Raw genomic sequence first — 23,122 nt, forward strand, 5'->3', positions numbered from 1 at the left:
CCGCCTCCGCGCCTCAACCCAGCCTGCACACCAAAGGCAATTTCAGACTCGGATTTGCGCACTTCGCCTGCTCTAGACCGAGGTTGGGCGCAGCGACTGGGACTTGCTTCTAGGCTGCGTTTGCTGGGCGCGCTGGGAGGCGGCGATCACAGCTGGGCTGGGACTTCCTTCCTCTACCGCAGGACAACAAAACAACCCGGCAGCCGGCACTGAGCTCTTGGCAGCTGTCTGGGTGAGAGGCGCTGCTATGGGCTCCGTGCTGAGCAGCGATAGCGGCAAATCCTCGCCCGCCTCGGCTACCCCGCGGGCCCTGGAGCGCAGAGGGGATCCCGCGCTGCCCGTCACTTCCTTCGACTGCTCCGTGTGCCTCGAGGTGTTGCACCAGCCTGTGCGGACCCGCTGCGGCCACGTGTAAGTGCCAGGGGAGCTCGGTTTGCGTGCCCATCCCCTGGGGCGGACTATATTGAGGGAGCCCAGGGCTTAGGGAGGAGGCGTTCAGAAGGCAGCAGGGGGTAACCTGGACCCGTCGAGTGCGGGCCACAGGAAAGAATGCCCAGTCGGAAGGTGACACAGGATTTCTGGAGGAAAAAACAGCAAAAAGCCAGCAATACAGCCCCTATCCCCACCCCCAAGCCTCCGAACTGCGTCCTCCCGAAGCCCAGGTGTGGAGCCCCAGGGATGGGAATCCCGGGTGCGGAACCCGCAAAGAGCCAGGGTTCGCCAACTGGCTGGGGAAGGTGATCTTGGCAGGAGAACCAGCACCGCCTTGGCACAAGGCAGTGGGCTCCCGCAGAGTACAGTTATCCCGCTGAACTCCGTTAATCCGGTGTTGCGTTCCTCCCCCCAAGTCCCAGAGTCGGTTTTGTTTTTCTGGCTGTGTGCACGTGTTCCAGAAGGCCCGATTCTTGAGCAAACAAGGACCTGTGCAAATTGTCCTTCCACCCCAAAGCCCGCCTCCCTTTCCTAATACTGACATCCACACCACTCCAAGATCGGCTAGTGAAACTGGAAGGTCCAAGTGGTTTACTGTAGTCGTTAAAGTTTAACAACCTGGCCGGGTGGAGTCTGGGGCTTGAATGTTAGCACCAAGCCATGAATGTTGCTGTTTAAAATCCAAGAGGTTGTGACTACCTGCCTTACGCACTGCCTCCGAACATCGATCTAAAGTGTAGATAAAAATAACTATAAAATCACGTGCTGTATAGTTAAAACTCGCAGTTGGCTCACAGCCGTGGTAGTTTCTGAGTTTAAAAACAACATCTCTATATAAAATTGTCACGTTCTTAATATGTGCTTGAATAACTAGTAGCAGGAGGTGCATCTGTGAATTTGTTTACTCAGAAGCTTTCTTTTCATGGGTGCACGGGTGTGTGACTGTGTGGGGGAGTGGGGTTTGAATAGAGCAAGATTTAACGCCTTTGTGGACCGTTCACTAACTATAGTTTGATAAACTCTAGGGCAGTACCGCAGAGGCTAGTGCTTCTGGTTTACCCATATAAAAAGAAGTAACATATTCTAAATGTAAGTGCACAGAATGTTTACAAAAGGTGGTCCTTGACTCCTGTAGCCTAGTACATGAGAAGTGGTTTTCCCACTGAAAGCCCAGCAGTGAGTCATGGGGAGAAAAATCTTGAACCCACACAATGTTGAAATAAGGAGTGTCCTGAACATTACTCTGTGGCTGTATTCAGAGGCTGTTGTTTCAGCTCTGTACTTTAAACTCAAGGCTAATTTACCTTCTGTGTGATTACTCATGTTGTCTCCCAGCTGTCCAGATGTAGCTCATTGACTTACTATTCCAAGGCCAATATGGAAACCAAGATGATGTTGTATAACTGTATAAAATACATTGATTTGCTCAGGGCAGTAACCCTCTCAATCGAATTTAGCATTAAAACTTTACAGTAGTGCCAAAGCTGCACAGTGGTTATCGAGCCTTAAGGATGTCTTTTGCAGAACTGAAATGAGCAACTTTGCTATTGGATACTGGAGATTGTTATCTAATTGGAAGTTGTTTTCCCTGGTTTGAATTTTGAATGCTATAACTTACTATTTGCAGTGCTTTTGCTTCTGCTAAAGGATAATATAAATTTGCAAAGTGTTAAGTCTTGTTTAATCTTTTCTTTGTTAAAGTGAATAGGAAACCAGCAACTGGAAAAATAGTCATGAAGTATAACGAGGGCTGGACTGGACAAGTGGCCTTTCCTCACTTTACTGTTCTTTGTTTTGACAAATCTATGTCCATTGTTCTGGCTGTGGGCAGAATTTCCATATTCCTCCTTTTGGCAAATTTACTTGGGCCCCTTCCGCTTCATAAATGTTCATTAGAATCCCTTCTGCACGGGATATGGTGAGTGCTGTTAACACCATTTGTACTTCCTAAATCAATTGCTCTCTCCCATTGAACTTAAATTGGAAAATGCAGTAATGCAAATAAAACCTCTCTATATTACCCCATATTAAAGCTAACTTCCAAACTTGTTGAACTAGGTCATTTATGCTAATTTACATTGATAAACTGATTTCAAGTCAAGCAAGTATAATGTCATCAATACCTTGAGTGAATGTGTATAGCACTTTATAAATTGTATTGTGATGCAGTAAAAACAGTGGGTGATGACCAACACATTGTTTAATCTCTTTGAATCTGTTTCATTTGTAAAATATGGTAAGTAATGGAATTTTATGAGTATTTAAATGTACAAGTAGCCATAATAAAGGCTGAAAACAGTTTGAATTTCCTTTAAAGTCTTTCCATTAAGCAAAAACCCATGAAGGGATATTATTTATCTCTACACTTCTTTTGGAAAAAAAAAACAAAAAACAAAAAAACTGTGCAACAAACGATGGACTTTAAGAACTTCCATTTTAAAGTTTTATCCCTTCAAAATAACTTTGTTTATATCACTGTATCAGTTGTAAAAATACACTTGGTGGGGGGGCTTCTTTATCTTTGTCCTATCTTCTGTTATCATCTGAGCTGGGGGGAGAGGGAGTAGATAAGTTAAGCTGTTTAAATGAAACTTAAAGGAAATCTAATTTACATTTAAAAGAAATATTCAAAGACATTTGTTGTCCAGTTGGATATTGGTAGATACAGGGGGAAAAAGAAGTCTAAGACAACTCTCAAACAGGTGACAGAGATAAAGGGAGTAGAGTTTAACTCAGGAGGAAGTTAATGAACTCATGATTGGGCCTGTTGAAAATACTGTAGTCCCACAGGGAGATATTCGAATGGAAATACTCTAGAGGCACTAGGAGAGTGGGTTTGAAGGAAGAGATCAGAACTGGAGGTAATGGAGTTATCTTAAAAAGGACTAAGAGGTTGAGAATGAACCTAACAGCTAAGTACTTACTGGAGAATACTGTAAAGTACAAAGAGCCATACCTCCATTGAACTGATTGGATTAAATTGCTCTACTTCACAGAATTTGTCTATATATTTTTTTAATGGAACGGTTGAGGATAATTCTGAAATGCACCCAAGTAAATGGATTAAAATGTTCCATTTGTGCTCAAGTCTAAGCAATACAGCCTACACCACATTAGTAACTCTCTAAGTAGAGTCTGAGAATCAACTAATGAGTTTTAAACTGACCCGGAAATATACATCAGTGCTTTCATTCATAGATGCAGGTATTTGAATTGAGGTAGTAGGAGTTTTGTGGAAGTTCCCCTATGATGGCAAATTATCATTGACATAATGTTACCAGTGAGATAGCAACTAATGTATACTCCTATCATTTCACTTAATTATATATCTTGGACATATTTCCATAGCAACACATACTTTTCCTTCTTTTGATTTTTATGAATCAGAGTTTTCAGTCTTCTATTAGAAGATCCTTAGGTTACTAGTTTATTGTTATTATAAACAATGCTATATTTTTCTACCCATTCAAAAAATGTCTTTCTAATGAACATTGGTGTGTGTGTGTGATAATTTTGCACCTATGAATGTTTGTAAGCCTAAATTTTTAGCCAAATGAATATTCTTTTTTCTTTCTTTCAAATAACAGGCAGGTAGGAGGATTTCAAAAGAAATTGTCTACCATACTTTTTAAAGACATTTACACCTTCATCTTTAGGTATGTTCCAATAAATTATAGGAAGACAAAAATAAATAAGTAAATAAATATGAACTGTCCAGGCTCCTGATGCTAAAAACAAATGTATATGGAATGCCTCCTTGGATAAGTGTCACTTAAAATGAGACAAATGGAGTCTTTCTTACCATCAAGGTTCAAAAACTCTTGAGAGCCATTGCTCTAATAAAGAAATGCTACTTTCTACATCAGTGGTTCTCAACCTTCCTAATGCGTTGACCCTTTAATACAGTTCCTCATGTTGTATGTGGGCGTATCTGCATGTGGGCGGACCCACCTGGAGACAGATAGAGGAGCGGTGTCTCGGTTCCTAAGATCATCGGAAATATGTGTTTTCCGATGGTCTTAGGCGACCCCTGTGAAAGGGTTGTTTGACCCCCAAAGGGGTCATGACCCACAGGTTGAGAACCGCTGAATTAGATTATATATTCTCTTACAAACAAAACCTAAGTACTGTAGCAAATTGAGTTTTATGCCCAGATCCTTGGACCAGCAGTATTGCAGTGTGTCAGGCCCCACCTCAGATGTGATGAATTGGAATCTGCACTTTAACAAGATGCCCAGTGATTTGGGTCCACCTTTAAGTTTGAGGAGTGCAGACTTGGATAACCCTTTTTAAATTGACAGTAAGATACAGAAAATTGAAGTGTTTGAAGGGTATAGAGCAGCGGTTCTTAACCTGTGGGTCGCAACCCCTTTGGGGGTCGAACGACCCTTTCACAGGGGTCGCCTAAGACATAACAGTAGCAAAATTACAGTTATGAAGTAGCAACAAAAATAATTTTATGGTTGGGGGTCACCACAACATGAGGAACTGTATTAAAGGGTCACAGCATTAGGAAGGTTGAGAACCACTGGTATAGAGAGACACCACTCTAAGATGCCAGGTTAAAGGAAATAAAATTGTTTTAGGGGTTAAATTTAAAATCAACACATAATGAAGTGTAGAGATATGAAAAGTCATATTTTGAATGATTTCCAGGATGGACTTTGAGTATAACCTAATTGAATACACAAGCACATCAAAGGAAATCTTCAGGGGCAGTGCAGGATTGGAGGGCCTGTGCTCTAAGAATAGCTGCTCTTGGACCAGTCCAGGCTGATCTATCAATGGTAAAAAAAAGGAGTGGTGTGTGTGTCTGTGTGTCTTCATTGCCCTATATTGGAATATTTTAGCCTGATACTCTTATCATTACTTTGAATAACAATAGCAACTCCTCTAATTCTATTCATGTTTTCAAGCTCACCAAGCCATCTCAAGATTTTCATCAGCTTCATTTTGACATACCCACAGTGAGGAAGCCTAGTGTTGAGAACAAAAATAAAGTTTTAGACTAGCCATGTGTTGCCAGTGGCTTCTTCCAGAACCGTATTTGGGAACCACCTCTGGGTAACTTATTTTTGCCTGTCTAGTCCAGGCTTCATGGAGTCCTTAATGCATCTCTTTCCTCTTTAAATCTATTATACTCAGGGTTCATTTTAGTCTTAAGGTTGGATACATCATTTTACCCAGTGACCTCAGCAACTCTTTCCCTATTTCCCTCTAATACTTTGCCAACCTCTTCACCTATCAATTCAGGGAAACAGAAAAGGGTTAATAAGATAACCAGTAGGAGTGGGGTAATTAGGTTTCCAGCTGGTTTCAGAGTTCTTAGAGTCATTATCTAGTTGCTAACTGATTTCTTCAGGAGCAGTAAACTCAACAGGGGTGAGCTACAAGTGGTACAAATGATTGTGGAGGGTGAGTACTCTACAGGAGGGGGCGCCAACCCATATGGCCATTTGGGAATTGAGTCCAGGGTTGCAGGAGGTTGGTTAGCTTTGCAAGAGAAGCCAGAAACTTAGGTTTGTGTGTGAAATCTGATTTTGAAGCAATGGCAACTCAATCAGAATTTTTGTAAACATTGAACTGGTCTTAAAAAAACATGGAATTGCCCTGGCCGGTTTGGCTCAGCGGTTAGAGCGTCGGCCTGCGTTGGGTCGTGTGGGTGGCAACCACTCGATGTGTCGTCGATGTTTCTCTCTCTCTCTCTCTCCCTCTCACTCTATCTGAACAAAATATTGAAAAATGTCCTTGGGTGAGGATAAAAAAAACAACAAAAAAACATGGAATTGAATGGAAGGAGACTTAACTTGGGATGGTGAATACATAATACAGTATACAGATGATGTGTTATAGATTTGTACACTGAGCCCTAGCCGGGTAGCTTCCTTGGTTAGAGCAACATCCCCACATGCCAAGGTTTCAGGTTCCATTTCCAGTCAGAGTACGTACAAGAATCAACCCATGAATGCATGAATAAGTGGAACAACAAATCCATGTTTCTTTCTGGCTCTCGCTCTCTCCCTCCCTTCCTCTCTTTCTCTAAAATCAATAAATAAAATTTTAAAAAAGAATTATGCACCTGAAACCCTACAATTTATTAACCAATGTCATCCCAATACATTTAATAAACAAAAATAAATAAATAAAAGATACAGACAAATATTTTTTAAAATATGCAATTTATTTCCATCCTCGGTTTCTTTCACCTGAATCCTCTTCATTCTACCCTGGCTGGTGTGGCTCAGTTGGTTGGATTGCCCCACTGTAAATCAGAAGGTGGGGGTTCGATTCCAGTTCTGAGCACATACCAGGTTTTTGGTTCTATGCCTGGTCACATGTGGGAGGCAACCAACTGATATTTCTTTTTCACATCGATGTTTCTCTTCCTCTCTCTTTCTTACTTCCTCTCTCTGTAATCAATAAAAATATATTAAAAAATTTAAATCCTCATTCTGATGTCTTTTGTAATTCATCATTCTGAATCATAATATGGAGTGGGGGAGGGGCAGACAACTAGGAATCTCTTAACTCCTTCGGTTTGTGTCCATGTCTAGCCCTTGGGTTTTTCCAGAAGTACACAAGACTTATTTATTAATGGGAGCATTGGGCCCTGCCCAGAAAATTTTGCTTTGGGTAATTTGTCACACTGATTTAGTTATTTCAATTTACTGAGTAGTTCCTATTTGCCTAGAGCGCTATAGGAGGGAGGCCTACAAGATTCTGAATGTTTCTGTGCTGTATATATTTCTGTGATCTTCATGCAGTGTTGCCTGGGAATTTTTTGTTTTGTTTTATTGTATTCTAGCTTTATTGAAGTGATTCAGTACAATTCACACAAAGTGTATGGTTGATGAATTTTGGTAATTATATCCGATCCTATAACCATCATCACAAGCAAGAACTAACAGTTTCATTACCCTATAAGGTTCCCTGGAATTTTTTGCAGTCCCCTCCTCCAATCCTTGGTCCCAGGCATCCTCATCTGCTTTCTGTCACTAAGTTTTGGAATCATACTGTAAGTAAGTCTTCTGTGTTCAGCATCTTTCACTTAGCATAATGGGGCATATATTTGCTGTCATTTAGTATACTATAAGTTCTTTTACCTCTACTTCCAAAATAAATCCTAAATCTACCTGTCCCCTTGCACTGTTTAATGCTACTTTGCTGGTGGTCTAAGCCACCTTCCTGTCTTAAACTATTACAATTGACTTAAAACTGAGCTCCTCACTGTGGCTCTTGCACCTCTGTGATCCATTCTTGACACAGGAACCAGTGATCTATATAATGTAAATCAAGCCATGTCACCCTCTTACTTAAAATGCCCCAATGCCTTCCCATCACTCTTACTTATGGCTCTTTGGTTTGTCTCCTGCCTACTTATTCTCCCACACATCTCCAATTACCTGGCTCTCAATACCTCAGCAAGATGGTCCCTATCTTTTGTACCTTTTGTTTGCAGCTTGGAAAACCATTCCCAGATCTTCCCTAGACTAGTGCCTTCAAATATCATCTCAGGGACCACTCATCTACCTGCTTCCTCTGCCCCACCCACTCTATTTTTTTTTGTCAACCATTTTATTCTCAAGCATTTGCCAGTCTATTTGTTTACCTGCCCATTTCCTCTCTCCCCATTACAGAACTCTGAGAGCAGGGACCTTAAGCACTGCCACAGTTTCATCTCTGGCATGTCAAATGCTGCCTGCCAGTGAATGCATGTTTATATGATTGGGTCTAGCGAGATTTGTACAGATGTATGCATTCTCTCATAAAGTCCTCACTATAACCATGGAATAACTGTTCTTGCTAAAACTGCACAAGTTCATTTTCTAAAAGTTTTTTCTCTTCAGCCTTTTATTTTATTTCAAATTGTTCAGTGCGCTTAAGTTTACTTAATCATAAATGAAATATAACCTTTTCCTCACACTGAATTTGGATGCCCTTAAAAATTAGATAGATAGATAGATAGATAGATAGATAGATAGATAGATGATAGATAGATAATTTTTATTGACTTTAGAGAGGGAAGAAGAGGGAGAGAGAGAGAAACATCATGTGAGAGAGATACATTTATTAATTGCCTCCTATATGCACCAGATTGTATCTAAGAGGTATAGGTCCTGCAGAACAAAGTCAAGATGCTATTGCAAGAAGAAGGGGAAAAGGATGTGGGCAGGCATAAACAACATCAAGGAAATGCCTCATGCACAATGCCAATGGCAGACTCCTCTGTGTACTAGTAAGAATTTTTTTTTTTTTATAACAAATGCAGAAGAGAGTACTTTTAAGAATCAGCCCTGGCCAGTTTGGCTCAGCCGTTAGAGCGTTGGTCTGCGGTCCATAGACACCCGGGTTCAGTTCCCGCAAAGGGCACGTACCTCCGTTGCAGTTTGTTCCCGGCCCTGGTTGGGTCGTGCCGGTGGCAGCCACTCGATGGGTCCCTTTCACATCGATGTTTCTCTCTCTCTCTCCCTCCCACTCTATCTGAACAAAAAATGGAAAAATGTCCTTAGGCAAGGATAAAAAAAAAAAAAAAGAATCAGTAATGGCTGGTATAATTAGGCATTTGGTTTGTGAAATTACCTGTGATATATGAACTTTTCCATATGTATAGTATACTTAAAATTGTAAAAGCTTAATAACTTTTCCCATGTGTTAATACTCCCACATAGATATTACATGCTGAATACTTTAAGAGTTATCAGATAGGCCCTGGCCGTTTTGGCTCAGTGGTAGAGCGCCAGCCCATGGACCAATGCGTCTTGGGTTTGATTCCAGCCAAGGACATGTACCTTGTTGCAGTTGCTCCCCAGCCCTGGTCAGGGTTGTGTGGGAGGCAACCAGTCGATGTGTCCCTCTCACATCAATGTTTCTCTCTCTCTCCCTCCCACTCTATCTGAAGATAAATAGAACAATATCCTTGGTTGAGAATTAAAAAAAAAAAAAAAGAGTTATTAGATCACCTGGCTGGTGTAGCTCACTGGTTGAGCATCGACCCATACACCAAGAGGTTGCCGGTTCCATTCCCAGTCGGGGTACATGTCCAGGTTATGGGCCCAATCCCCAGTGGGGGACATGCAGGAGGTAGCCAGTCAATGCTCTCTCTCATCAATGTTTCTATCTCTCTCTCCCTCTCCCTTTCTAAAATCAATAAAGAAAAAAAAAGTTATCAGATCATGCTAATGTGTATAACCTACCTAAATGTTTATTTTTACTTCCGTGTGCAGTTAGCCTTCAAAAGCCCCAATAAATAGGTCAAGATCTTCAGTGAATTCTGTTAAGATTTTACTATGATCGTCTTTAAATAAACCAGAGAATCGGAGGACATTCCTTTTTTTTTTTTTAATGTATTTTTATTGACTTTAGAGAGAGAAGAAGAGAGAGGGAGAGTTACATGGATGAGTGAGAAACATTGATCTGCTGCCTCCTGCACACCCCCTGCTGGGATTGAGCCTGCAACTGGAGCATGTACTCTTGGAATGAAACAGGAGACCTATTGATGCATGGATTGATGCTCAGCTACTGAGCCACACCAGCTGGGCTGAAGGACATTCTTTTTTTTTTTCTTTTTTATTTATTTATTTATTTTTTTATCCTCACCCGAGGACATTTTTCCATTTTTTTGTTCAGACAGAGTGGGAGGGGGAGAGAGGAAGAGAGAGAGAGAGAAACATCGATGCAAAGGGACACATCGAGTGGCTGCCACCCACACGACCAACCAGGGCCGGGGACAAACTGCAACCGAGGTACGTGACCTTAGCGGGAACCGAACCCGGGTCTCTCTGTACTGCAGGCCGACGCTCCAACCGCTGAGCCAAACCGGCCAGGGCTGAAGGACATTCTTAATAGTGGTAATTTGGATTAGATAATTTTCCAAGTCTGAGGATTGCTTTAAAATTATTTTATAAAAACTTCCAAGTTATCTAGAATATTTACCTCTTCAACTTGCTATTTTCTTATCTAATGCCCAAAATTCTACAGAGCAACCACCTACTTTTCCCAAAAATTTTTAGGTAAAATCGGATTAAAGAATTGAAAGAATACAGTAGATATCCTTTGGATTATCATTTTAACTCCATTTATAGGAATACTATTTTACCACTTTGTCTGTGTTCTTTTGTTTAATTGTGTGCAATGTGTGTGGTAAGAACATGTGACCCCTGAGATGTCTTTCTGGGGGAAGAGAAGAGGCTGACCAGTGCAAGGTGCAAATGAACCTTTAATTTGGTAGTACAGCTCATAGTATACAAGGTGTCATTAAAATGCAATCTACACAAATGAACCCATGGGGTGGCTTTGTTATATCTTTTAAGGAAAGGAATGTACCCTTGGTTTGTTTCGGGTAGATTCTGCCGTTCCTGTATTGCTACCAGTCTAAAGAACAATAAGTGGACCTGTCCTTACTGCCGGGCATATCTTCCTTCAGAAGGAGTTCCAGCAACGGATGTAGCCAAAAGAATGAAATCGGAGTACCAGAATTGCACCGAGTGTGACACCCTGGTAAGTGACCCTGCCTATGCTAATGGTTACACCGCTGAGAAAATTGTTAAGCACCTAATCATTTCATCTATATGCCTTTGACCGCATCCTACCCCAACTTCCTAAAGTTTATTGTCCTAGGCTTTCTCCAATTTCATACATGTAAGCTACAGGAAAATGGTCACCTGACTCCTATCATTACCTAATTTTTCAAACAAATGCTTACATTGACCACCTCATTTCCTCTCTTCCCATGACTCCCGTGACCCTCTGTTATGTGTCCTCCACTCCTGCCACTCTATTGCAGCCCACCAATGAATAGCTTTATTATCAAATGTGGTGGCAAAATTGCACCTGTGATCTTCCAGACTTTGCATTATTATCTCTCTTGATTTTCATTCTTTGGTACTATGCTAGCATGGTTAGATCATATGAGGTCTTGGAGGCTGTGCAAAAGATTTTGTCTAAATTTTATCTCAAATGCAATCATGAATCATAGTAAAAGTGTAAGCTTTTGATCGGTTTATATTTTTAGGATATTACTCTAGCCAGTGTGTGGACAGTGGTTTGGAGGGGGCAAAAGCAGGATTGGTGAAGCCAGTTAAGTGGCTCTCAGGATGGATCAGGTAAGGAAGCTGGATTGGAGTGATAGTGTTAGGTATGAATTAAGAGGTTTTTTCCAAGGTGTATTTAGGTGAAAGAATCAAAGTAAATTGGTAATTGATGGCATGTGGGAGAGAGTGTCAAAAATGCCTGTGAGGTTTCTGAAGGTGTTAAAATGGGGATCAGGTTTGGAGAGGAATCCACAGAGTTAAATTTTAGATATGTTAAAGTTTGAACTGCTAAGTAGGAGATATTTAGGTCTACCAGTGTAGAGATAGAGATCAAAAGACAGATTATGTACTGTGTGGTTTGTTTTTTTGTTTTTTGTTTTTAAATATATATTTATGTAAGACTCAGCAATCTATTCATGGCTGCTTGACTACAGAATATATACATAGTCTTTGGAGTCAGACATACTGGGATCAAACACTAATTCTTTCACTTATTCTTTGTGATTTGGGGCAAGTTATTAATCTAAGTTTTTGTTTACCTTTGGAAGATAAGGAAAAAGGTAGTGTTTGTCTCACAGGATGGTTTTAAAGGTAAATGATAAAACACATACGGCTTTTAGCATAGTCTGAAACGAGAAACGCTCAAAATCAGAAGATTTTTACATTCACCATAATAGACTATTGCTTAGTTTTACTTTGATATTTTTGTCATTATATAAAATTTAACATGACCCAAGTCAAACTCGGGATATTACTTTGTCATCCGGTTTTTGTTTTGTTTTCTTTTTGTGGCATATGCTCCTAGCTGGAACCAAACACGGGACTCTCTGGTCCGCAGGCCTATGCTCAACCGCTGAGCCAAACTGGCCAGGGCTCATCTGGTTTTTTTTTATCCCACCTTTGGTGTGTGTCAGAAACAAGAACATTCTCTCAGTTTTTCTGGGAGGAAATCCCCTTCCTGATCTGGAGAGTCCAAGACAGGGCTCCATTCCATGAGGCCTGGCTTTCGTATTCCAGTCCCCAGTATCAAACAGTTTCTTCTCTACTTGTCTACATATCTCCCCCCACCCCCTTTCCATTAGATTAGAAACACCTTTGGATCAAACACAGTGGCTTATGTTTCTTCTGTCATCTCTTACAGTGTCTTACATAATTTTGTCTCTAGAATAGCCAGTGCATGAATTTATCAATTCATTTGTCAGTATATAGTCCCCAAATTGCTAATTTACGTGAGGAATGCTTGACTTTGTTGTTAAAGGAATACAAAAAGGAAAAAAAACTTTTAACACAACTAGTGAAGAGATGAGAGCGCACTAATGGTCAAAGTTGGGTGTCAAGACGGCTACCTAGATCAGTCCTAGTTTATACATCTTTTAGATGGATATTCATAAAGCAAGGGTTTGCTTTTCTTTTTGGTATTTCCTTAAGCAATTATAACTGTTTCCTTGACATGACAGATTTCAAGTTTGAGGTTTAACATCGGTAGCTTGGGCAGAGTGAAGCAGGGAAGGCCAACCACTTTACCGCAGCTGTGAAAGCTTCCTTTAGCACGAGATCTTATCAGAGTTTCTAATGAAGCATCAAGCAGAATATGTGTTATTTAGCAACAGATCCCTCATGGTTAGCATCTCTGAATGTATATCTGGAGGAACAAGGGCTCTTTATTTGGCCTTGATAAAAATGGACTGCAAGAGCTGTCTTTCATGTGTGCTCTTAATGGGGCCATTAAGTATACTGTGTATTGTGAATTCATGTGATACGACTAGATATGTTATAAAGCCATGGTATTTATATCTATCCCCGAGGCACAGGGTTTCTTTTTACTAAGTGTGGACAGTTCTAAAATCCATCCATTTATTCTTCTTATCTCTCTTTGTTTTTCCTTTCCTTCTGTCTCTCTCTCTTTTATTTTTATACTTTTTTTCCCCTTCCTCCCTCTTTCTCTTTTTTCCTCTTCCCTTCTTCTTTCCCACTTCCTTCTTATTATTACCAATTTATGTAATGGCATCCCCCAAAAAGTAAATTTGAGTTAATATACATTTTTCCACTTTAAAGAACATATGCTTTCCAGGAGAAACAAATTTAAGAACTCAACATTTGGGTCTTTAAAGTATTAGAGAACTTTAAAACTAGTATTATTCTTGATAATGTACTGTTTTCATGAATGCATTCTTTTAAAATCAGTTGACCCCACACCATGACCTTATTTGAAATAATGAACGTAATAAAGCTGGGTCACATAAGACTTCATTGAGTCCCTTTTCAACAGTGAGTTTATTTTGAATTTGCTTTTGTATAGGTTTGCCTCAGCGAAATGCGGGCACACATAAGAACTTGTCAGAAGTACATAGATAAATATGGACCACTACAAGAACTGGGGGAAACAGCAACAAGGTTTGTTTCAATAGAGTATAGTTAGTGCCAACTTTGATATGTCTGTAAAGACCATAATGCTGAAACTAATACAAAATAATATAGAATGTAATTGAAAAATTTTTAAATGTTATGTTACAGAAGAGAAAAAATAGAATTTAATGGGCTGGAAATTGTAACATTTTTCTTGTGAAAATATACATGCTGTTATGTGTAGGCTGTTAATCATAATACCTGTTATTGGTAAGCGTTTGTGAATAGTAATAATTATGAAAGAATTTTGCTCTCTCTACTTTGAATTGAAGGAACCAGCTAAACACTGGAGATATTAGGGAAACGTCCTTAGACAAGTTTGTATTAAAGAAGATCCAAAAACAGAATGCAAACTGCTCATTTCTGCTGGGCTCTGTTTTCTGACTAATAGAGTCCTGAAGTAGATCGTAAGAGGTTATTTATTTTTGCTTTTCCATCACCACTGCTCAGTTCCTTGGCTCATTCCGTCTCATTTTGCTGGTTTCTTCTTAGAAAGTAGGAAGTCACATCTCTGTATATATTCTAACAAGGAAGTACAGCCTCAAACAGGCATCCTGTATTCTATTCTTTTGGGGGCTGGAAGGTGGGTGGAGGTTGCTAGTAGGTACAGTGGAGGATATTGATCTCTAACTACTTTTTTTTCTTTAAACAAAGAAAAGAAATCTGGGTCATTATTATCCTGATAGCAAGAATAATTACAAAGTTTGGAGTCTCTGTCTCTCTCTACTAAAGAAATGGTGACTTTGAAACCATTAACTCTGCTTATAAACTCAGTTATCTGATACTGGTATTCAGTAGGAGTGTGATTTATTTCTCTCTTCTGAAGGAAAATGTTAGTTCTGCTTATTTTAAGAAAATACACACAAAATATAGCATATACTTTTTAACCCGGAATTTAAATGACTGCTCTATTCCTTTTGTTTTTCTAGAGATTGCTTTGCAAATGTACTTGTTTTATAGGATTGGCATGACAGTATAAATTTTAAATGAGTATTTGAGCTCTAAGCAGAGTACGGATTCTGTTAGATTGACCACGAGGACCAATACGAAGGAAGGATAACAAATGGGTTGAGAAAGTATGTGTATTTGATTGTAAGGTTGGTAGGCTTTATGAAAAATTAAAAATATATTAAAGCTAATATAAAACCTAATTTCTTCTGCTAGTTAGAATTAAATTATAAAGAATTAACAGAAAATGAGAAGGATTGGCAATTAATCAATCTTACAAGATAGATATGCATTAAGAAAGAAATCTTTGCTTTAGTAAAGAATTTACTACATGATTCAATTTTTTTAATTTCTTGTGCAGAGAGCTTGTCTAAAGTATAAGTCTTGGGGAGTAGGAAGTTATAGCTATATGGAAAGTGAGCAAACAATTCCAAGTTCCCATATTGTCCCTAAGAATATAAGGCAGCACTTTGTCTAACAAAGAATGCACAAGACATAATGCACTTTAAAATTTTCTAGTAGCCAAGTGAAATCAATTTTGATATATTTCATTTAACTGAAGCAGAACCAAAATATTATTATTTAAACGTGTAATATAAAAGTTACTGAGATATTTTACATTTTTAGATTAAGCCTTTGAAATTCAAAGTATATTTTACACTTCAGCATATCTCATCTTGGACTAGCAATATTTCAAGTCCCCAACAGACACTTGTGGCTAATGGCTATTGTATTGGATAGCACAGATAAAAGGGACAAATACCCTTAAGTGTAAGGACTTAACAGGGTAGTGTAGGTCATTTTCATTCTTTGCTGGATACTAATTATGTGTGTTGACACTTGTAGTTATACAGGGTGGGGCAAAAGTAGGTTTACAGTTGTGAGAACGTGAGAGGTTTACAGACTTTATTCTCTTTTTTTAATCCTCACCTGAGGATATTTTTCTATTTATCTTTAGATAGAGTGGGAGGGAGAGGGAGAGAGAGAGAGAGAGAAACATCCACGTGAGAGGGACACATCAATTGGTTGCTTCCCGCAAGACCCCAGGGCCAAGACAAACTGCAAATAAGGCGTGCCCTTGACCATAATTGAACCTGTGACTCATTGGTCCGCAGGCTAATGCTCTAACCACTGAGCAACCCAGGCCAGAATTTATGCTTGTATTGTTATTTACCATATGAACAACTATAAACCCAATTTTGCCCCACCCTATATATATGCTAGTAGAGTTGGAGGACAAATAACACCTAAGTCAAAATTAGGAAAGGGAAGATGTAAAAGTGACAGAAAAAGGAACCCAGGGACAGGTGGGTGGACTGATCCTCAGTTTCTCAGTTTATGGTGCTTCAAGTGTACTAGAACTGTTTCTCTACCCTGTCCCTGTAAGGATACACATTTACATCTTTCAGGAGATAAAATGTAGGTACCAAGACCATCATCAGGATGGGAAAAATAATATAAAATCAGAAAGAAGGAGGTCTGGAAACTAGATCTACCTACATTCTATTTTTTACCTCTAGTGAAGTGACTACTGTCTAATTGCCAATACTTTTAGTAATGTTTGTATTTTATGCAATTTTCAGGTGTGTATGTCCATTTTGTCAGAAGGAATTGAATGAAGACAGCTTATTGGATCATTGTATTACTCATCACAGATCAGAAAGGAGACCTGTGGTAAGGATTTTTGTTACTGTATATTTCTGCAATGTCTAAATTCAATATACATTAGAAAATTCATTTGATAGGCTTCTATTTGTAGATATATTATAAAGGATAATTTATGTCAAGATTATGGTAACAATATGTAAAAAGTGTTGAATTGCAACAGATAAGAATTACTAAGAAAAATAGAAAGTCATTCATCTTCATTAATCTATGTTTATTTCATATTTATCCACATGCTTGTACATTAAATATACATATTGCTCATCATTTTCTAGATTCATAGTGAATGCTGCCTTTTTTCTTTTCAACCTGGCATTTTAGTTCTACTTTGCAGTGTGGATTTTATAAATTTTATAAATTTTATTTCTGTATAGTTTTGAGGTAAAGCAGGGTGATGATGGATGGTACATCATCATTCACTTGGCCATTTTACTGTTTTTGAACACCTGGATTATTGCCAATTTTTAAGATTTGAATTCATATTCTTATACATTTAAATGTCTCCTTTTATTGGATTTTTTTCCTAGAATGAAATTTTCTAGATTGATATTTCTGGGACCAAGAATGCAAATTTTTTAATAACTCTTAAAATATACTTATAAAATACATTCCAAAAAATATGAGTCCATTTATATCAGCAATTTATGATAAACCACTTTTACCTTAACCTGTCCAAGATTATATACATTTATTTTACAATTTCCTAGATTTAACAGATAATAAAATTATATCTTGAAGATTATTTTGAATTTTGTTTACTTTTTTGTTATATCTGTTTATATGTATATGTGCATATATATTGTACATAGACATATGTACACATTATATGTGTATATGTGTGTCATTTTTATATATATGAGTTTATTTTTTAACTTGGGTTTTAGGTGTGTTTTTTTCCCCCCATAAAATTCTTTTGAGAAGCAGAGGAGATCAAAACACAATATTAGGTATATAGATGATAAATAGGTACAGATAGTCCTCACAACAGTCCTGTGAGATAAGTGTGATTATTATCCCCAGTTTACAAATGAAAAACTGAGGTTCAGAGAACCTCATAATGTTACATGATGTACTATTTTAAATCTACCAAGAGCTCTGCAAAACAGAGATAATTCTTGTTTTTACAGATTAAGATTAATTACTTGCTAAGGTTAAGTCAGTGGGAGGCTGGAATGAAATTGGAAACTATTTTCCAGGTACTGAGAATGCAAGGATGAATGGGACACTTGTTACCTCTTTCAGGGAACTCCTGCTATTTAAAGATAGGGATCAAATGGTAGTAAATATATGGCATTTATTAAATGCCTAATATGTACCCATACCATTAAGGATATTATCTCTAAATATCATAACAACTCTCCCAGGTAGGTGGTGGTATCTCCATATCACGGAAGAGCAAACTTGAGTGCTAAAGGTCAGACAGCTAGTAAGAGCTGGTGCTAGGCTTTGGCCTCTTGGCTCTCTGACCTCAAAGGCCATGCAACACAAGTATCTCACTGGATTCCATATTCCATAGTAAAGGCACAATAACAAGTGTTGAATGAACACATTCCTATAACTAGTGAGAGTTTCTATACCACATAACAATTGTTTCTTCTCTGTTAAAATATTAATTGGGCTCAGTTCTTCTCATTACTACATAGGGGTCCCAGGGTAGAATAAGTGCTATCTTGGATTAAGTGCCAGTATTGACATTTAACCAAGATAGCTAGTGTATTAGAAAGTCATACATGATTATAAAGCAATAGTAATTTAAATGTTATAATTTTATTTAAAATAAGACATAAGGGTTAATGGAGTACAGCAAAATTCATAAATGGACTTTATTTAAATAAATGAAGCATACTGAAACTGGGATCCCTTCCCCCCATAAAACAATAAGAAAGAAAACAATTACATAAGGACCTCATTTAAAAGGAAAGAAAAACATTATCCAAACTGATAAATTAGATACTGTTATATGAAAGAACATTGGATTGTTTATTAGAGTCCAAGCTTCCAGTTCTGATACTATATAATAGTAGTGTAAAGTCAAGCTGATTTTTTTCCTCCCTGAAATTGGGTTCCTCAACAAAATAAGAAAAATAATGGTTGTTATGAGGATCAGGTGAGAATACCACCTAATTTAATGTGTACTGCGTAACTGGCACTCAGTAATGATTGTGCATTTCATATTTTAAAAAGTGAATACATGCCCAGTGGGTGTGGCTCAGTGGTTTAAGGGTCCTCCTATGGACTGAGAGGTCCCCATTCGATTCCCAGTCAAGACACATGCCTGGGTTTTGGGCTCTGTCCCTAGTGTAGGGGGAGTGCAGGAGGCAGCTAATCCATGTTTCTCTCTTGCATCAATGTTTCTATCTCTCCCTTCCTCTTTCTCTAAAAAAAATCAATACATATTTTTTTTAAAAAGTGAATACATGAAGAAATGGAATTAAAAAACAACCTAGGTTAAAATATAATAAAGTAGTATATGTTAAAATAGTCACTTATATTGGCCATTAGGGACATGAAAATTAAAACCATGACGAGATACCACTACACACCTGTCAAAATGACAAATTAAAAAAAAACTATTGACAGTACTATATGCTGGCAAGAATGAGGAAAAACTAGATAATTCCCACATTGCTGGTGGGAATGTAAAATGGTATAGCTACTCTGGAAATAGTTTGGCGGTTTTTTACAAAGTTAACTGTAACATTCACCATATGACCAGCAATCAAATTTCCTGATTTAGATAATGTACTATAGTTATGTAAGATGCTACCGTTTGGGAAAACTGGGTGATGGGATGTGGGACCTCTATTTTTGCAGTTTCTTGTGAGTTTATAAATATTTCAAAATTAAAGTTTTTTTTTGAAGAGCTATTAATGGCTATTAAATTAGGAATATATATGTAAATACTAATAATTGATGCTGGTGTGTTATAATCTGTATTGCTGGTGGTAATAAAAAAACAAAACTTTAGAGCAATAGATATTATGTTCCATACATGTTCATAACCTTTGACTACAAATCTCCATTTCTGGTTATTCATCCTAAGAAAATAATCCCCCCAAAAGATAAACACTATAGGTAATATTTGCAATAACAAAATATCCAAATTCAAAAAAACTTATTTCAAGAGGTAGGCAACTAGTTAAGTACATTACAGCGGAGCTACTAACTGTAATATCGTTTAATTAATCAGTTGATAACTATGAAAATAGCAGCTATACAATAATATACAAGAAATGCATATAAGAATAAATGCAATCTTATATATTTAATGTTGCTTTAATGTTTATGAAATTTTAAAACATAATACGGAGGTATGGCCAATAGATTTATCAAGTTAAAATTCACTTTATTGAATAGCTATTTAATTTTTAATTAAATTTATTGAGGTGATATTGGTTAATAAAACTATATAGGTTTTAAATATAGATTTGTATGATATATGACCTTTATATTACATTGTGTGCTCACCACCTAAAGTAAATCATCTTCCATGACCATATATTTATCTCCCTTTAGCCTTTAATACCCCCAACCCCCTTCCCTCTGGTAGCCATATTGTTGTCTGTGTCTATGAATTTTAGTTTTATATCCCATGTATGAGTGAAATCATATGGATCTTAGCTTTTTCTGACTGACTTATTTCACTTAGCATAATATTCTCAAGGTCCATCTATGTTGTCACAAATGGCAGTATTTCATCTTTTCTTACGGCTAGGTAGTAGGTTATTTAATTTTTAAATTCTTTCTTAAACTCTTGGTCTTATATTTTCCAGTTCTGCCCACTTTGCCATTTAATACCTAATGAGAATCCAAACAGCTTTAATGGCAGTTTAATAAGACATTTGCAAGCCAATCACACTCTGCTCTATGAGGATTTCTTAGTAAGTATATATATACATTTTTTTAAACTTTTGCATTGTCTTTATGCTATCTGTGTTAAGCTTACTTTTTTAATCCAAGCGAATAAAATTATAGAGGAAAAATGTGTGTATAACCAAAGTGTTAAGTATTAATATTAAGTAAGAAATCATAAAAATGCCATGTTTTATAAATTTGGCTGTTAATATTAAAGTAGTTACCTGCCTTAGACAAAATTATTTTCTTTGTGTTCTATATAATTATCCATTGTATAAGGAGCCAGACTTCATGTTCAGATTATTTTAGTTTCTACTTTATTCCCTCCCTATATATAGTTATAATGTTTATGAAATTGAAAATTTATATAGCTGAAGTGAAATCACATCAGTAATGAAATGACTCAGAGTTTGCTCTGCAACCAGTTGTTTTTAGAGTACATTAAATGGTAGTTAACAGATATGACATTATCAGTGTAGTAACACCCAGGCATTATTTTTAATTTAAATTTTATAAAACACCAACTCATTTATTGAACTTTTATAAACTTAAAAAATTATTATGAAAAAATATTAAACAGATAAAAGTTAAACTAAACTACAGAACAACCATCATTCAAAACCGCCTGAAATCAAGCTGAATGGAAGTCCTACAACTATGAAATTAAAGAAGCAACCACATTGAGACTGGTAGGAGGGGCGGAGGCCCCATGGGCTGGTCCCACACCCACGTGTGGTGGATAAAAATCAGGAGGACACCTTGGCTGGGAAGGTCCTCTCTGAGGAGTGACAGGTCCCCGTCTCGCACCAGGCATCCAGCTCATGGTTCCAGTGCCAGGAAGAGAATCCACTGACCCGTCCCGCAGGTCCAGCAACGAGGACTCTAGAGGGGGAGTGAGGATGAGGAGGGACAAGAGACACGAGAAATGGAGACAAGACAGGTCTCTGATCAATTCTCATTTGTTCTGGGGAGATCCACAGTATATATAGGGCAAGAAGCAGAAAAACAAGAACATTTGTTGCCAAGCAATAAGTTTGTGGTAACCACCACGAAGCAATTTCAGGTAAATATCACATAAATATCCCGGGTGGAACAAAAGATAAACAGAGCATAACTGGCTGAGTAAATGGTTACTTAAAGGAATGCAGAAACATTGTATACAGAGGTATCCTGCCTTGGGGCAGGAGATGGCAGAGCAGATTTTAGCAAAATGGATGCCATGCAAAATGTCTCCCACAATCCACATCACTTCTGGCTGTAAAACCAGCAGGAACTGAGGCTATGGGAGACCCCAGACAGCTCCTCTTAAAGGGCCTGAACACAGACTTACTTGGACTCGCTCCCTCCAGTCTCCAGCATGGGGGAGGCAGCTTGAAAGGCACCAGAGACATATGGGGAAGAACTAAGTTGTCTAGCTTTGGAGCGAGAGCTGGAGAGGCAGTTTTCTCTTGGAAAAACAAGCTGTCAGAGGCCTTTGTTCCTTTGGTGAGTCCTCCCCTGTGGCGGCAGACAACCGCAATATCTGGGACTCCAGCAACCTGGCTCACACTGTTTGCCTCGCCCTGATGATTCCCTGAGGCCCCGCCCCATTCAACTTTCAGGCCCACCCAAGCTGTTGGCAGTTGCTTAACCATAGGATATACCTGTCTTGGATCCTGCTTCAGGTTTTCCTAAATTCTTTCAAACAAGCAGCATCTGGTCTCAGCTAGCCCCATACCTCTCGTTAAGTAATACATAAAAACAAACACAGGGAGGCAGCCAAAATGAGGAGACAAACAAACAGATCCCAAATGAAAGAATAGAACAAAATTCCAGGAAAATAATGAAGCGAAATGGAGATAAGCAACCTAACAGATGCAAAGTTCAAAACACTGCTTATAAGGATGCTCAGTGAACTTAGAACTTAAATGAACTTAGTGAGGTCCTCAAAAGCATACAAAAGGAGCAGTCAGAAATGAAGGATACACAGTTAGAAATGAAGGAGGCACTAACTGAAATAAAGGATAATTTACACAGATTCAATAGCAGAGTAGGTAAAGCCAAGAAGCAAAGCATCAATTTGGAATATAAGGAAGCAAAAAAACACCCAATCAGAACAGCAAAAAGAAAAAAGAATACAAAAAAATGAGCATAGTGTAAGGAGCCTCTGGGACAACTTCAAGCATACCAACATTCTCATCTTGGGGGTGCCAGAAGGAGAAGAGAGAGGACAAGAAATCAAAAATCTAATTGAAATAATAATGGCAGAAAATTTCCCTAACTCGGTGAAGGAAACAGACATACAAGTCCAGGAAGCAGAGAGAGTCCCAAACAACATGAACCCCAAGAGGCCCACACCAAGACACATCATCATCAAAATCCAAAAGGTTTAAGACAAAGAAAGAATCTTAAAAGCAGCAAGAGAAAAGCAGTTAGTTACTTACAAGGGAGTTCCCATAAGACCGTCAGCTGATTTCTCAAAAGAAACTTTGCAGGCCAGAAGGGAGTGGCAAGAAATATTCAGAGTGATGAAAAGCAAGAGCCTACTACCAAGATTACTCTATCCTGCAAAGCTGTCATTTAGAATCAATGGCCATATAAAAGAGTTTCCCAGATAAGAAAAAGTTAAAGGTGTTCATCACCACCAAACCATTTTTTTTTTATCCTCACCCGAGGACATTTTTCCATTTTTTTGTTCAGATAGAGTGGGAGGGAGAGAGAGGAAGAGAGAGAGAGAGAGAAACATCGACATGAAAGGGACACATTGAGTGTCTGCCACCCACACGACCCAACCAGGGCTGGGGAAA

The 23,122-nt window shown here is 38.3% G+C and overlaps 1 protein-coding gene across 2 annotated transcripts in view; it reads left to right on the plus strand.

Annotated features, from left to right (window-relative positions):
* The first annotated feature begins 233 nt into the window (after positions 1-233).
* The window catches only part of RNF125 (ring finger protein 125), a 30,589-nt gene continuing 7,700 nt past the window's right edge, over positions 234-23,122 (plus strand). For both annotated transcript variants that reach the window (XM_036246026.1, XM_036246025.1), the window contains exons 1-5: positions 234-411; positions 10,776-10,929; positions 13,762-13,856; positions 16,400-16,490; positions 20,255-20,362. In XM_036246026.1, the coding sequence (XP_036101919.1) occupies positions 248-411; positions 10,776-10,929; positions 13,762-13,856; positions 16,400-16,490; positions 20,255-20,362 (612 nt within the window). In that variant the 5' untranslated portion in view covers positions 234-247. The remainder of the gene's footprint in view (positions 412-10,775; positions 10,930-13,761; positions 13,857-16,399; positions 16,491-20,254; positions 20,363-23,122) is intronic.

The sequence above is a fragment of the Molossus molossus genome, unplaced genomic scaffold (genome assembly GCF_014108415.1).
Source record: "Molossus molossus isolate mMolMol1 unplaced genomic scaffold, mMolMol1.p scaffold_m16_p_6, whole genome shotgun sequence".
NCBI lineage: Eukaryota > Metazoa > Chordata > Mammalia > Chiroptera > Molossidae > Molossus > Molossus molossus.